Source organism: Odontomachus brunneus, unplaced genomic scaffold (assembly GCF_010583005.1).
Source record: "Odontomachus brunneus isolate Ranch 3 - 2012 unplaced genomic scaffold, Obru_v1 Obru_scaffold_069, whole genome shotgun sequence".
Taxonomy (NCBI): domain Eukaryota; kingdom Metazoa; phylum Arthropoda; class Insecta; order Hymenoptera; family Formicidae; genus Odontomachus; species Odontomachus brunneus.
Window position 1 is genome coordinate 518849 of NW_022639519.1, and position 17879 is coordinate 536727.

At 39.2% G+C, this 17879-nt stretch overlaps 1 protein-coding gene across 1 annotated transcript in view; it reads right to left on the reverse strand.

The window, feature by feature from the left end:
- Positions 1-3527: 3527 nt before the first annotated feature.
- LOC116846759 (5-hydroxytryptamine receptor 2A-like) overlaps positions 3528-17879 on the reverse strand; it is a 212579-nt gene continuing 198227 nt past the window's right edge. The window contains exons 5-8 of the mRNA XM_032821014.1: positions 12880-13023; positions 11152-11307; positions 9861-10021; positions 3528-8167 (exon numbers count right to left, since the gene is read on the reverse strand). Of these exons, the coding sequence (XP_032676905.1) occupies positions 7678-8167; positions 9861-10021; positions 11152-11307; positions 12880-13023 (951 nt within the window). The 3' untranslated portion in view covers positions 3528-7677. The remainder of the gene's footprint in view (positions 8168-9860; positions 10022-11151; positions 11308-12879; positions 13024-17879) is intronic.

The following is a 17879-nucleotide window of genomic DNA, read 5'->3' on the forward strand; positions in this document are numbered from 1 at the left end:
CGCAACCACCAGGAATCTCGCGGTGCTCGTAAAAACGTCCAGAGGAAGTCCCGGATCTTCCGGTTTACCTGCGGCCCGCGTTTAAAACTAAAAATGCAATCGATACGCGAGGGGACTTTATCTCTTCGATATCAGACTGCTAATGCAATGTCACATTGGACCACATAGGATGTCTATATTTAGAGTCTGAGATATGAATACGCCTCTCAATTTTTCAGACGCCTCTTGGATGTTTTTCATACCGGCTCCTTTTTATGCCGCGTCTTTTAGATGTCTCTTGTATACACACGGAGGGTTGCCGGTGATAGATGGTAATCGGAAAAGTCAGATGACAAATGGTGTTAACAAAATGCGATTGTGAGAGGGGAACGGAAGAAGGAGACAGCGTTATTCGCGTCCACAGTTCGGAGCCACAATTCGAAGCCGTGGGAGAGACTTGAAAGAGACAGAGAAATAACGATAGAGAAGAAGGGAGATATTGCAAATACATTGGGCGTACATGATTTAAATAAATTTTTTCAAACTTTCTCGTTTCTTTATTTCACTTTACAACCGCCATACAGGGTGCCCGACAATTCATGACGCACTCGTTGTCTGCAAGTAGAATTCATCAAATTGAACACGAAATTTCTCCATTTCACAAACAACTACGTAGATTTGTAGTTATTAATTAAAGAAGATTGGTGAGTATGATGGTGAGCAATAATGCGCCAATTTTCTTTAATTAACAACTCAAAATTTTACGTAGCTTGCGAAATAGTAAAGGAGTTTCGTTCAGTTTGATGAGTTCTACTATATTACGGGAGTACTATTAATTGTAAAACATACACCCTATACATGTATATAATGGATTTTGTGTAATATATTTTTTTCATTGGCATTGGAGATGTATATAAGGTGTCATAACGCATATCAATATTCAGGTGCGAATAAAGTTCAGGAAACGAAAAAGCAATATAAACGCGTAATAAATGGATTGTTTTTTTAATTTTATGTCGACTCATTAGTGAGTTTGAAATCACTCGGCATTAGCGCCAAACCGAGTGTGCCATCTGCTGTCGCGTTGGAACACGTGTTGATGCTGTTCTCTTCTAAAGTGAAGTAAGCGATCACGTGGCTGCAGGGACCTTCCTTGTCTGGCCCACGGAATGGAAATAGCTAGCAGCGTCCGCTACGTGTCGCCACCTATCGCCTCTCAACTGATTGTCGCAGCTTTTAACTTCAACATCGTCCACTTCATGGGATCCTCGGGATTCCCCCCAATTTAGGAAAAGTTCTTATTGAAACTGGTATTGTATCGTTTTAATTATAATAATGTAGATGCGTGTTGATAGCGTAGATAGAAACATAATATTACATGTAAATAACGTACACGTAAATACGTAAACACGTATAGAAGACCAGTCTTACTACAAGAGAGAATCTTGAGGGTCTTACGAAGTTTACGATCCTGAGGTTTAAGCAACCACGTCTCGCGGCTAAGGCCGAACGCCATGTTTAACTGACCCGCAGAGTGGGGATTGCGAGCAGCTGTTCGCTGCAATCCATCACGTACGTCCGAGAAATATTGCTTCCCAAAATAGCCGCGCGGAATGCAGCCACTGTTTACAATCAGGTGTCGCGCATGACCTAACCTACAGCGCGCTAAAGGGTTAGCGCGTTAAAGGGTTAACACCGGCCGGATCGATACAAACATCAATATCTCCGCTTCTAGACGTCGTAGAGACTTGAAACAAAAACTGCTGGAAAAGAGAAATTACCGCGTTTCCAATTGGTGTGCAATCGTCCTTCTGCGGAATAAAGATCAAATAGCGCAATCACGTAAGTACAAAAGATATTTTTTTTTGCGTTTGCGTTGAAGTGGGCATTAATCTATGTTGCAAGCTTATAGAAAATCTTAGTTTGTATCTGTGATGCGAAATATCAATTTTGTGCCTTTGATGGGCATAAAGCGCAATTTTAGAAAGAAGCAAAATGACGTCAATAGAAATTTCAGTCTGATTTAGATATATAAGGTGTCTGAGCACGCTGTTAGATTGCTCTATAAATAATGTAGAATTCATTAAACTGAACAAACTATCGCGGTACACTCAGAGAAAACATGATGATGTCAAATATACAGAGTAGACCGAGTTGAGTAACAGGATAAGTTAGATCAAAATGAGCTTTGTTGTTAGTTTTTTAATTAAAACGAAACTGTTTTATCGTACTAGTTATTTTTGGCTAGGTGACAACTACATGAGTTTTGTAGAATTATAATTTTATAATAAAGCTTTAGTAGCGGTAACAATTAGAAAAATAATTTATTAAATTATATATATATATATTAATTCTATATACACAAAACTCGTGTAATTGTCACCTACATAGTTACCATTACCATGTCTTTTTCTTTGAGTGTAGTTTGCAAAATAATTAGATTATTATTAATAAAAATAATAAGAGGATTTTTTGCTCAGTTGAACGAATTTTACTTGTATACGAGCAGTCGAACACTTAAATCCAGACATCCTATATATCCTATACACAGGCACGAAGCATCATTGTAAAATATCATTCCCTTTCGCTCGCTATCCACTTCGCATCACTTTCTTTTCTCTTTCTTCAACATGCTCTCTCGTTGCTCGGAAAGCTTCCGTAAGAGCAAATATATCTGTCATTTACGTCAACGGATTTATTATTTGGACGGTTGCTCTATTTTGCAATTTAATTCATTAGATAATATTTTCATTTCGCAGAACGTCATCCGGCTGTGAATAGCATTGTTTCTTTCCGGCGTTTTCTCTCTCTTTGGTGCGCTCCTCGTAATATTATCAGTGTTATTATACCTACACATCACGCTTACATGAAGTAATATACAGGAAGGAGTGTTACTACGCGATTGTTGATACGATTGTTCATCGATTTACAGCAAGCACTGAGTGATTAGTCCAGCGTTATCCACTGAACATTTCGCCGCGTGTATCGCCGAAGCTTACTTCGTGTCGCATTGTTGTTAGACAAGAACAAATCGTTTTCGATTGGTTTCCCGGAATACTGATGGGGCATTATTAATGGGTCAATGTGGAGATCTCGTGTCTCATCAGTGTCCGAGCTACATTACATCGATTCTCTTGCATCGATCATTGAATATCATCGGTGTTTCACTAATTGGAATCTTTAGTTAGGTACTTCATCGGAGATGTCGATATCTATTTTTACTCAGATTCAGCGTTCACGATAAATATCGATGAATGAATTCTTCATTCGTCTCGATGGTGATCGTTCTCCGAGCACTGGTTCTCCGAAAATAGTCTCCTGTAAATATTCTCAGTACACCACAAATCTGAGCGTGTCATTTTTAAACGTATAATTGAACGTGTAATTTAGGTTCTTTTTACGTTTAATTTTTTGTGCAGTTTTAAATCACGTCATATAATTTAAGAGAGAGAGAAAGAAAGAGAGAGAGACGCAAATTATAATTTGATACGGTAAAGACATGTTAAATGGTATGACTTAAAATGGTAAGAAATATATGATAAAAAAAATTCAGTCGAAATAACATGCTGATATATTTGCAGTGTAAACAACGGTCCGCTTCTTCGTGATGTAAAAAAATTAACACGTGTGAACAAAATGTTATATTTTATTAGTCATGTCGTATGAGTAGAACGACGACCAGTGACATAATTAGATAGCGCAAGCGTATCCGATATTGCCGTCATTATTTCAGCAACAATGTCGTCAGAAGTGAGAAGAATTCACCCGCGAGTGTTTGTTGATTGAATCGGTTTAATTGATTGTTATGCTGATATATTAATTATTATGTTTGATATATATATTGACACTTGTCAAGGAACATCGCGCCCTTCCATCGTAATATCCCTTATCTTTCTTTTCAATTTTTTGAACGACATTGTTTGTACCTCGTGAATTCAACTTGGCATACAGTAACATTTAGGGCAAATTATTTTACATGGAAAGAGTGCCATGAGTTTTATGTGTATTTCTTAGAAGTAATTTTTAAAAGTACGATGTGGTATGTAACTTTATATTTGCAAAATAATTAGACGGCAGGCAGATGGAGTCTCATCATTTCTGACGAAGAGGAAGCTATTGTCGCCGTTTATCACAATCAGCCTAATATATTATTATGATTAATCTAGAACTATACTTACTTCTAAATAGAGCGAGAGCCCAGCGGCTTCGTAAGTAGACGTAGAAATGAAACGAATGCATGTGCACTTGCGTCCGGCGTTTTGAAAGTATAGACGTTACGAACGAAAAGAGCCACACTCTTCAATTCCTATTCGTTAAGTAGTACGCGCTCGCGCGAACATATATATATATATATATATATATATATATATATATATATATCTCGATCAGTCGTTGCTCTGTAAATCAAACGTCATATTTTTTACATAGTAATATATTACAGTAGTGTTACGTAGTAATATTATAGGACGCACATTGTTACTACGTAAATTCGAAGGCTTACGCTAAAAGACGCAGAATTGAATGGCAAGGCTAAAATTATATTTTCGAGAATACCAGAGAGTATTTCCACTTTAAATAGAGATAAATTTACACGAGAGGGAAAGAGAGACGACGACAACGACGATTGGCTGCAGGCCCGGTCACTTTATCTTTTGATTCTAACGTTAGATTCACGATATGAGCTTAGATCGCGACGCTTCACGGCGAGGTTGCGCTTCGTCGTTTCATTTATACCACGCATCGCTATTATCATTTCACGTCAATTATTCGCGCGCGATATTCACGATATTCGTGAAAATAAATCTCAGAATCCATCACGCACGCGCGCGCGCACACATTCACGCATACATACATAAACGCACACAAACACGCAGCTACGCGTATGCAGAAAATCACGAACCTTTCTATTCAATTCTGCCGCTCGTTGGAGACACACCTTATATAGTCTTTATTATAAAACTCCATGTGAGAAAAGTCGCGTAAGCAAATCTTCATAAGGCGAGAACGTTTTATACTTGGGAAATTCCCCGTACTTTTAACTTCGAACCAAGTTAAAAAGCGTAAGGTGTATCTAGCGTGACTCGACTGTGAGGTTGCGTTTCTTTTCTTTTTTTTATTTAAAGGTGGGATTTTTGTACAGATCGCGACGGATCTGAAAGGAGGATCCATCGTGTCGTAGTTATTCGCAACGTACTCGCCTTGTTACGTTCTCAATTAACGTCCAAGTCCACCTCCATGTGAACTTAACGTACACTTAAGCCTGTATACTGAGAGAAATTATCCGATAAGTAATTACGAAACGTATATTTTCGACCAATATATCGACCAATTTTTATATCTGATTGGGAAACATCCGACGAGAAATATCGGTTCTCCATTTTTCGGTCAGTTTGTCTGGTGAAATGCCATTATGGTCGGAAGTATACGATTAAATTTAATCGGATATAAAAATTGATTAGAATCTGATCGGAAATATTCGTTTGATAAGTTTTTATCGAATAATTTCTTTCAGTGTATTAATAGTTACTACTTTTCAAACTCGTCTCAAATGAGATACTCGGATTTCAAAAAGAAAAAAGTTAAAAGCTCTGAGAGTAAAAATCAACATAAAATAGGATCTATAAGATCTAAACATAAGGTGAATGTATATAAAAAATTTTTAATTAAAAATTTTCCTCTAAATAGGGATAATTAATTAATTATCATTAATGTATTCAGATTTCAGTTAATAGTTAGATGACAGTTTATCATTTGAATCGCGACTGCAGATATAAATGTCATATGCATTATAATTCAACTTGGAAACTTGGATTTGAGTCTGAATATTAATCTGAGTATCTCATGTGGGACAAGTTCCTGATGACGACTATTAACACGGGCCTTAGGCGTCATTATATATGTACTTTGAAGACGAGCCAAGATTCTGTGCGTGTGGAAAGTTGTTCCGCTTTTATGGACAGCTATTTTCACAATATCGCTTGGAAATATACGACCGCAGAGTATTATCGTCCGCTTACGCAATGCCGTGCAGTTGCGGCGAGCATCCCTCGCGATTTCTTGTCACCTTCAGGGTGCTCTGAAGAAACTACATTGGATGACGAAACGTGAGATTTATCTCACCGACTTCTCGATTTGTTTAGACGCGTTAAAACGCGTGCACCGTACGAGTAATCGGAACCTTAGACACTCAATTCGCAATTTTCAATATTTGAGCGGATCCTCTAATTTCCGATACGTCCCTCCACTTTATCCGTTTTATTTTGTAAAATATAAGATTTTGCGATTTCGGCGTCCGCGGCATCTGGTGACTCGTATGTTTCCCCGCTGAATTATTTTTACATCGTAATTGAAAAAGAAACATCTATAGCCATGCCTTAAATATACATTCCTTGAGCGAATTTTTATCGATTTGCACATGTGTGTGTGTGTGTGTATGTGTGTCGACCGGTTTATGGTTCGACTTCCATTCTGACAGATTTGTGGCTCTCGGTACTCGTCTTCTCTCACTTTCCTGTACATTTACGCTCGTCCGAACAGAATCGCGAGTAATGTTGCGCCACTGTCGTTCGTTTGATCCTCCGGCGCTCAAAGGAAGCGTTTCGCAAAAATATTCTACGTAGAATCGCGTCTCCGCCGTCGTCAGCTAACGCTGTGATGTGCTTAGCGCCCACCGCGCGGCTGAAACTCCAGTTAACTTTATCTATCGCTTACGGAAATGAGCCGTCGGTTTTTACTCGTTAGGGGTGTCTATGAAGGTAATGATGCACGGCTCGGCTATCTCGCGAAGAGTTGCAAAAGGAAGAAGTGTCTCCTGGATACCGCCCGTCGTATTTAGATGTTGATAGGACTGAACTGGATTACGGAAATATTGGAAAAAATACGTTCTGAGTTGAATTAAGATATCATATATCATCGAAACAAAGAGAACATATAGTTCTCTATCTCTCTTATCGAGTGGAGTAATCGTCAAGCGTGTACACACAAAAAAATACATGTTGCCTTTAAGTAATAAATGTTGCTTGTTTCAAGCATTTCGTAAATTCATGTATCCATAAATTATAAATTCATCGCATAAGCATCAAATTTTGTACAAAATACATTCTAAATCTTCTTAAGTTTAGCGTGTTTCAACCAAGGATATTAAATTAAAAGACAGATTCTATTTGCTTGTTATAGAATTGAGCCAACTTTTTTCTTCTAAAGTTTTATAATATTCTTGTAAAGAAAAGAAAGTCTTTTAAATCTTTTACTCGATAATAAACTTTTCTAATATTCCCGATAAGTAATCTCAAGTTATTATCAAGAAAATATTCTTCGTCAAAGATAACTATTACTTAAAAAAGAAAAAGTGAACTTTGAGCAATCGCTTGTCTTTACAGCAGAACGATATTTTTCTATGTGTGTTGAAAAATAATATACCCGACGCACTCTTGTGAAAATCTTCCGAGGAAGTGTTTAAAAACGAAAACGAAAGTAAAAGTATGCAATCAATTGCGATATCGCATCTAGATACGCGAGTACTTGCTTGAAACATCCAGACTCGAATATCCAGGTGGAAGAAAACGCCGGTAGAGTGAGCGTGTGTGCGTGGCATATATGTATATATGTATATATGTTCATATATATATATGTATATATGTACAAGTTTCACGCATCTCGTAGCATATTTGCCGCACGGCAAAGGAATTAAATCCACTGTCAGCGAAGTCCCCGCGTACCACCGCACAGCATCCTTTTGAATGCCTGCCTGAATTCCGGCGAGAACACAGTGTAAATCACGGGGTTGAGGGTGCTGTTGAAGTATCCGAGCCACAGGAACACACTGGACACAAGATCGGGCGGCTTGCAAGCCTGGCACACGGCCTGCAGCAGCGCCGACAGGAAGAAGGGCAGCCAGCAGGCGACGAACGCGCCGGTGATGATCGCCAGGGTCTTAGCCGCCTTCCTCTCGCGCTTCGACTCGATCGTCTCGCGGGTGCGCTTCGTCGAGACCACCTGCTGCTGCTGGCTGGTGCTGGTCGGATTCGTCAGCGTCGTCGTGGTCGTTGTCGTGGACACCGCCGTCGGGGTCACCGTCGCCGACGGGGTCACGTTCGCCCCGTTGTACGACGACGACTTCTCCGGCGATATGGAGGAATGGTCCGGCGTGGATCTCGTTATGGTGAACGCCGTCGACTCTTCCCGCGGCCTACGCCAGATAAATCAGAATTATGTTGGTCAAAAGACAAAGACAGACTGTGTGACTGAGAGGATGCGTGTCACCCAGCTGGCTCGTTATTGCGGGAGTGATGAGGCGATATCAGGAATCCTCATGAAAGGTCGTCAAAAAGACGCCACGTGGGAGATCGACGTTGAATGATGAGGCGGACATGAATACACGCCGTGTGTTCACTTCTTGATAAATAGTGAGGCATGGTACTTCTAACGGTCAAATTAGCGAGACAGGAGGCAATTACAAGAAATAAGAAATGACAGGTCAGTCTGTATGTTCATGCGTATTTCTGCGGGATTTTGAATAGCGAGACGGACGAAGGACAATTTAGTTATTTTTTAACCGGCAATATGTACACAGAAGAACAATTAGTATCCAAACTAATATATGAAACTAATATATTCAAATAAACAATTATTGTTTTCATATACAAGCAACGATATATAATTTTATTGGGAGAATTTGATCTTGAATTTCAACAATATTATAATTTTACTTGAATATCGTAATATGTCTTATAAAAACTACAATATGATTATTTTGATGATAATGATATCTTCTTCCGACATTTAAAAAACATATTCTTAATCCGATATTTCCCACTCTCACAAAAGTTATTTCTGAACAATGAAAATATATTTTCTTTTGTTGCATCATATGTATAAAATATATTGATGCAAGTGACTTCGTTTAAAACGTTATGTAATCTCATTTTATCTTTAAATAAGATTCACATGTTAAAAATAAGGATATTTTCCAAATAAAAATGTTCTTTCTCTGTGTACAATACTCTTTGTCGGAAATTATTTGTGAGAAAACATGCATAAATACGCATGAAACTATAGACTGATCTCACAATAAGAACAACAGTTTATAACGATAATGAGAGAAATGACAGGAACATGAGCATCTTGGCACAATGCATTCGAATAATAGCCACCTTGCGCGATGATGAAAATTACTTTTCAGTAACAAGATAATCATAAAATAGAGACAACACAGAAATGCAAAGATACAGCTTAAGAATGCGAGATCAGTCAGACTTGTTCTAAAGCAGATAACTCTAACAGCGTTAGGACAGCATTAAGCGAACAATCGAACACTTGTCGTAATTGAACGAGAAAGAAAAGAACAATCTGCGGCAATAAGTATGTAAGTTCGTATAATATTAAGCGTTGTCTATTTCAGAGACAAAGAAGGTATGCAATTATCAAGTAGCGACGAGATCTTTCTTGCGGCACAGAACGATCAACGGGTAAATTCATACCTTGCTTTTCGCAGCGAAGACCTGCACTACATATCCATTGAGATAAAAACAGCCAGAGCAACAGCATGCTAAGCCACTCGAGATAAAATATCGCTAGCGCTCAGGATATTTATTTACCCGCTAAATTATGCAGTACAGTGCCAAAGAATCCCGCGCGCTCTCTGGACGCGGGTATAAAGAAGAAGGCTATGTCTCATGAACGATTTACGTCATTTCTCAGCCGCTCTCGCCGTCGCGAGATTTACTCCAAGTGGCTTAGTGCGTTATCGCCCTTCGCGCCCTTCAAGTTTATTGCAACCGTGAACACGTTCGATTATTGTTCGAGACGCAATTTAGAGAGAAAAAGAGAGGGAGGAAAAGAGCCTTGTGACGTAAAGTACCGAGGAACAAAGAAACTACAACCTTCTCGTGACGAGCCTGAGGATGCCCCTTCGTTCGCGCGGAGGCTGAAGGATGGTGCCGGGTCTCCTCCTGATTCTGCTTCGCGCCGCTTGGAATATCCTCCAGTACAGAATTAAGATGACGAAAAGCGGCACATAAAATGTCGCGCAAGTTGCGAAGATCTGTAAGGTAATTTACATGCTTTCCTTCAAAATGTTGCGCGTGATGATCGACTCGCTCGAGCGTTTTGCGCAGCGAATTTTACGGAGAAAAATATAAAGGCAAAAAATTCGTCTTTATAGACATTCTATATTTCTAGCTTGTTACTCGGCAGATCAAAAAATAAAATAGGCCAAAGTTAAAATCAGGAAGAAATTGTCTCGCAAATCGGATTATTCATATTGGAGCGGAGCGCGGACATTAATAAGATTTATTGTCAAATAATAGATTCACGGGCGAGAAAAAAGATTTTGGCCGTTCGATACGTCGTCTATTTTAAGAATATATTGTTCGTATGTCATTGCAAAAAGTCACTGAAAATTAAAAATACGCTAATATTTCTTTTACATATGAAAACGTATGATACATATGTACTAACAACATTTTTATTTCAGCTAATCTTTTAGATTACATCACATTTTTATAATTTATATATTTTATTTTCTACTATTTCTGACTTAAACTTTTCTATTTTTAAACCACAATGAAACTTTACATATATTATTTTGAATACTTAAAGTACACGCATACAAAAATTGAAATTTTTGTAATTTCTTCTTAAATTATATTATATTTTCCCTTATTAAAGATAGCAACATCGCCATAGTATTATATTTCCATAACAGCACAGCTTAAAATACTCCCAAGTAGCAGGATGACGTATTAATGACGTATTATAGGCGTTGGAGACGCCATTAATGCGTCATTTGACGTCATCATGTTTGTTGGGCTTCAAAGTAAAGCTTCTGAAATGTCAAATTATCTGTGATCACATTTAGATGCAATATAGATTAATTTACAGTTTTTCCAAGATATTTTTATTATTTTTGAGATACGGACAATACACTCTTAACAGACTTCCGATCAGCTACTTTGTATAAGAACGGCAGTTCTTTCGCAGCGACGGGAGAGCGACGGGATCCGGTTGTGATTCGACCACGTACTTCAGAATGGCTGAAAATTCGGCTGCTCGGAATCGCCAACACTTTCCCGACTAATCCCGTGGCGAATCCGCGAGGGCGCAATTTCCAATCGCGAATAACTGTGCATTTCGGATCTCGTTCTCTCAATTGTGTGCCGCGAAAGCGCTCACCTGATATGCAGTATCCTGCGATATGATACACGTCCCTTCGGCTATTCGGTCCAAATAATCAGGATCCTTCCATCCAAGCTGGGGCGCTAATGAGATTCCTAAGGACACTACCCACACAGTGCCGATCAGGATGCCGATTCTTCTCGGATTCCTCGCCTTAAAATGGAAAAGCCGGCTTTAACGACGTTACCGTCGGCTCACCGCTTCCAACCGCCGTTCGTTTTCCCTCCTCTATCGCGTTACAGTTATCGCCGGGCGATGCAATTTTTATCCGCTTTTTTTCGCGCGCGAGCGCGTGTACGTTCCCGTTGCGATGCAAATGTCCCGTCTCGTTATGAGTTCTCGTGCAGCTACATCTCGAATTCATAATAAATCGCAAGAAATTACATTAAACCAAGATGGCGGCTGAAGTCGCTGGGGCATTTTACTGTTCCCGATAAATTTTACGTCTCCCGCGGGGCCACGAGAGCTCGCGCGCATTACCAAGAACGCTGTCTTGTATCAGAAAATTAAACTTTTAATTAGATGCGCTCGTAAAGGCCGCTTGCGCTTTTTTCCTTCAAGATCGCGTCCAAGACTATTCGACCGAGGGAATTGCGAAGCCTGCTCTATCTGCGGATCTATCCTCAGCGGACTCGCATGACTCACTAATTTCTCTCGTCCGCTCGATTATTTATAACGTAATCGACCCATCACTCTGGGGACCGCGGGTGGCTCTTTCTGTCAGTTAGGAGATGCAAAGCTAACCGTTAAGTTCGACCGGCCGAAGCGCGAGCTTATCGAGGCGGCTCTAAGCTAATTTCGAACAAACTTTAAGCCGCTCGGAGAGATAGGAAGGGCACGTCGTGTTACATACTCGTCTCGTCTCTTTGGTCAGACTATATTTACAAACGGGGAAGTTCAGGCGGTAAGGCGAAACCGTCTTACCCTTTTTCATACTTCATGAGCGGCGTTACCCGCATAATTCTTGTTAAACCGCAGCGCGTGCGTTTTGCGGCGAAAAAGGGGCGAATTCGCCGGCGCGCCATTTTTCGCGGAAATTTACGAATGATTTTATGACTTTGTTATTCCACGGTAAAAGTGTTTGATCCGAGTATGAATATCGTGGGAGAATTTAATTTCGGATAAAAAAATTGCCGACTTCCGGCCTCGACATGTGTGCGGAACGAGTAATTCTCGTACATTTTGGTTTCAGGCCGAGAAACAAGATCGGACACACGCGGCGGTGAGTGCTCTCCAAAAGGAAAAAGAAAAACAAAGGAGGAAAAAGTATTTCCGCAAATGGACAGAGAATACGCATCGGTTGTCCTTTCTCTTTCGCTCTTTCGAAGGAATCACTCGCGGGGAAATTCGCCGAGTGCAACGGCAGCGTAACGTTCGGGCCGCGGAAAATTGTTATACAGCCGCGAGAGAGGCCGGCGACGACGCGTCTCGTCCGCCGGCACCGGGGTTCCATCCGGATTTCACGTGAGCCATTTTCGGATTGATAAAACAGTATTTCCCCGACGCGTCACGCTGGTCTTCCGGCTATTATTCAAGGAGATCTACGACACGACATGCAGTGCACCGGCGATCTCGCTCGCGTCCGGCTCCCCTTTCCTCATTTTTGTCGGCCTGGAGCGAGGCGTGAAGGGTGCGGGGCGGGTGACGAGAGAAGACTGCATCGCCCGGCATCGTTCTGGACGATCTTCCTACTTCCTCTCAATAACCGCAACGGCGTTAATTAACCTGTATATAATTGATATCGGTGACTGCCCAATATCTGTCGACCGCGATAGCCACCAGATGCAATATCGAGGCTGTGCAACATAGAACGTCGCTGCTGGTCCACATGTCGCAGAGTTCCGGCCCGAGTGACCATCCCGACTTTATCTGCAATAAACAGAATTATCTGTCATGAAGCGTGCCTAACGCGGACGGCATGAGATCGATGCGGCTATGAGCGTAATCTTGCGCACCCTCAAATGCCTAGGGATATGCAGGATAGATGGACACTTATGGACGGAGTGAGTCTATGGTGGAGTATTGCCCTCTATTCCCTTATTGTACACGAAAGGAATATTGTAGTGAAAATTGCGTCAAAATTATATTTCTTCTTACGGTGTTTTCTAAAGCTTTTTAAAGCTGGATTGTACTGAATTTGTAACATAAATTACTACAGCAATAGCAAATTTGACAACCTATCTGCTATGGTTGCTACATACAAATATGTACAAATATGTGCGACAGGCAACAAAAAAAGCTTGTATATACTGAAGGAAAAATTACCTTAAAATCAACAAATATTTCTTTGATGGGTGCGATTAACATATTTATTTAAATATAAGTTCTTTTTATTTAAATCAAATATTGTTTACCTGATTTAAGTAAACAGTATTTGGTTTAAATAAAGAGAATTTAAATTTAAACAAATATGTTAATGGCATCCATCAAAGAAATATTTGTTGATTTTAAGATAATTTTTCCTTCAGTGTACCATTTCCAGAATACTATAGTCTCCGCAATCCTTTTTATGTATGACTGAAAAATAACATTAATATTTTGTTATGACAACCTTATATTTAGGCAAGTGATATCCTTAGTGTTTTCTTTGTGTAAAAAGTAGTAAATTTGACAATTCATCTGATATACGATACGAAGGAAACACTCAAGTAATTACAATAATTTTTTAATAAAAAGTCAAACAAAAGTTCGACAAAGTCATTTTTAAATAAATAGATCACAATTTCGGTCATAATTCTGTATGGTCTTAGATTACAAAATTTTTGTTGTAATTTTTACTATACATATATTACTACATATACTTTCTCCGTGTACGAACACGAAGATATAACATCAGTATATTATTTAAAAATTCGAGTCATAGTTGTCTCTTTTTATCACTCGGTAGTTATCATATAATTAGCAAATGACAAAGTCCAATGAACGATTTTCTTGAACGAAAAAAAGTGCATAAGTCTGTGCATAATTGTGTAATATTTCCTTGATGCGCCAACTTCACTGCGCTCGTTACCTTTTCCATCGAGATGTATATCTGATATTTACATGATTCCTCTCGAAAGTATCACTCTCCGTTCGGTAATCGATACAACATCCTCAAGAAAATATACAGAAATAGTCTGTGTGCGCAGTAAGCGCACGATGACGTGAAACGTCAAATTGTCGAGTAAATAAGATTTATTTTTATCCGCGTTGACGGGGGTTGCTCGGCTGATTAGTATGTTAAGGATTGCACATAGTTTGGCGCGACGGTCTCCGCGGAGTAGCAAGGGAGTAACACGGCAGAATACGGATCGAGAGAGAGAGAGAGGTCGAAAGGGAAAACATCCCAGCCAAGTGATGGTCGAGGGACGATGCGAGGGGTGCAACGAGGTGGAGGGAATGAGAGAGAAAGAGAAAGAGAGAGAGAAACTAGGGAGTCGGTAAGAGTGATGTTGTAGAAGTCGGCGAGGGTGGAGGAGGGACTGATGCATGCCTGCTTAAAAGTCCATTCATGGTATTGGAATCTATCGTCGAAAGCCAATCGTCCTTTGTCCTCCTTTCAGCGCGCCGACACCCTCGCCATAGACATCCGTTCCTTTATACTTTGAGATCAGAACGTTCCGGAAGTTGATAAGTCGCGTCTATTTCGCGGAAAATATAAGCATCTCTCAAAAGTAATGCCAATTGCGCGAACTTCGGTGGCAGAACGGTTTCAACATTCTCGGTACTCGCTCGGGAGTGATTCGTGATAAGAGATAAGAGTGTTAGTATCGCTTGCGTCGCACACCGTCCGCCTGACCGATTCTCCCGCGTTCTTTCGCGAAATCAAGAGCAACACGAATTGTACTGTTAACTATGGAAACGGAAAGGTGTATTTCCTGAAATGTTGCAGCAAAACTTTGACGCTTTGAGCGTAAGCGTTACGTTATATGATAACTAAGTTATATGATAACTACCGTTAAGTTATATGATAACTTCCGAGTGATAAAAAGAGACAGCTACGACTTGAATTTTTAAATAGTGTACTGATGTTATATCTTCGCGTTCGTACATGAAGAAAATGTATATAGTAATATATGTATAGTAAAAATTATAACAAAATTTTTTTAACCTAAGGCCATACAGAATTATAACCAAAATTGTAATTTATTTATTTAAAAATGACTTTGTTGAACTTTTCTTTGACTTTTTATTAAAAAAATATTGTAATTACTTGAGTGTTTCCTTCGTATCGTATATCAGATGAATTGTCAAATTTACTACTTTTAAGCGTGCACACTCTGTGTCTGTTACGTATAAAATTATTAACTATGCTATCTGGAGATTAATATACATTATATATTATCTATATATTATCTATATATTCATATTAAATTCTATAAAGCATTCTGGTCATATATCTCGTATTTCGATAGATTTCAGCTCAAATATTTATGTTTCAATCAAAACGTGCACAAATTAAAGAAAATAATCAAAGAGACACATTAAAGAATAATAATTTTGGATGTACATCGTTAACGATTGCACGCACACACAGAAAAATGTCATTTTAAAGGAAATAATTGTTCAATTTTTTTCTTTTATCTTTAACAAACGATACTTTTTTGACAATTTAACTTTTTAAACTTAAAAATCAAAAGTTAATTATTCCAAAATATCTTTTCTACTTTGAGATTTGTTGGTTCGTAAAAATTGTTTGTAAAATAGCGATAGGTGATAATATGAAATAAGTTCATATCTCCACATCTTATACAATGAGTGTGTTGTTTTTATTTGCGGCTTCTGTTCGTAAACCTAGAAAACTTTTACATAATTTAAATTATTGAGCTTAATTTCTTCAATTTTCATAACATTTTTTTATTTTCAATTTATAATTTTTAGGAATTTAATAAAAAGGAATTCAATAAAAAAAAGTAGTTTTAATACTAGCAACTTTATAATAACAAAAACTTTATAATAACAATTTTCTTTTTATTTTCATGCCTGTTTTATATTATCATTTCATATTATCATCTCATTTTCATGCAATTGCACTTAATATTGACTTTTTTGTATTGAGCAAAAAGTGACCCATATTTCTCCGCTAAGCAAATCAAATTTCTGTTTTAATTTAATATTAATATTCTTGATTGAACTGTTAAGTTCACTAGAATTCAGAATATATATCATTGAATCAATCTGATATATACTTACGATGAACTTATGATAGATTTGGGAATATGTAAACTTACGAGATACTTAAAAACAAATGACATTTACTTGAATGCAGTATAGGTCTTTCTGTGTACAGTCTCCGAATCGTAAGTGTAAATCGAGGCTGCGAAAGGAGAAACACGCGAGATGCGCAGTTTCTCACGTCTCCTAATCGTTTTATAACCGAAATCGGTGCGATCAATTATTAACAACACGGGCGCGTTTCGTCAGGTGTTCCTCGACGAGAACCCTCCCTCCTATCGTTGCGCATCTTTAATCGAGCGGGTCGCGTGTGCACGCGCGGTTAATGAAGTCGTTCGCGTGAGGCGTTTCTGGTGTCCGCCGATAAACGCCCGGGCGAAACAGGCGGTTGTGAAGCGGACATCCATCAAATGTTCGGTGCTGCGGGCTGCGATCAAACGGCAGACGTATAAATTTCTATGTGTCCGTTAAGGCGATGGACGAGCGCGATTCTCGCTCGGCGATTTAGTATACTCGGCGGTAAAAATCGCTAATGCGTCTGCTGCCGCTTGAATGGCGGCCAAAATAGAATTGCACCATTAAGCGGTAACGCGCAGGAAGATATCGACAACGGGCGAAGGAAGACAGGCTTAAAGGAGCAAGCCAAAGGACGCGCGCACGCCCGAGAAAGAGAGAGAGAGAGAGACTGAAGCAAAAAGAGTGAAAGGAAGGTGAAGGGGCGAACCATCCCACGCTGAAAACGTCCGTGAAAAGCGAGAAGAAGGAAACCCAGGTGCGCCTGTGAGCTGATATAACGGGAGTGCGGAAATATAATATGAAGAAAAAGTAGGATGAGACGAGAAAAAGTGCTGAGATGGGATACGTATAGGGGAAAAGCTAGCCGATGGCGAGACGCGAGAGGCTGCGTTAAGAAAACGAGGGATCTAAATAAGGATATACGCTGGCATAAAGATTTCTCGGAGGAGAAAAAGAGCGAGACAAGGGGAAAGAGAGAAGATAGAAAAAGGAGAAGAGCGCCGGCGATAACCGTTAATACGTGTAATTAAATTAGACTTGTCCCACGCGAGAAAGCGCAAGCTTTCTCACGTCCTTCTACTCTCTTAAAGTGATTCAGTAAAAATGTTCCCGACTGAATCAGTAAAAGGACTATTGCATCTATTATTTCAGTGAATATTCACTGATTTTCAGTGAGAAACACGCTTGCTTTACTGCTCCGTCTCATTTCTCACTGATTTCCTCTATGGAGGAAAGATTTCAATACAAAATCTACAATTTGCAAGATATGAAATATACAAATCCGTTATACTAAATCTAAATTTTTGCATTTATGACGATGGAAGTAACGGCTTGCATGCACCTTGAGTGCAATGACACCGTCTGTGTTTGCAGAGTGCATCAGTAATGAGAATAGTCGTTACTTACTATCAGTTGATCATTTCAACGAGATTTTACTGATTGCAATGCTATACTTACAGCCGAACCGCCAGTTACAAGTACAGCATTTCAACGAATAATACATTGATCATACTTTAGAGAGTATTTTTTTTTAACGTCGAGTACGAGTCGAATAT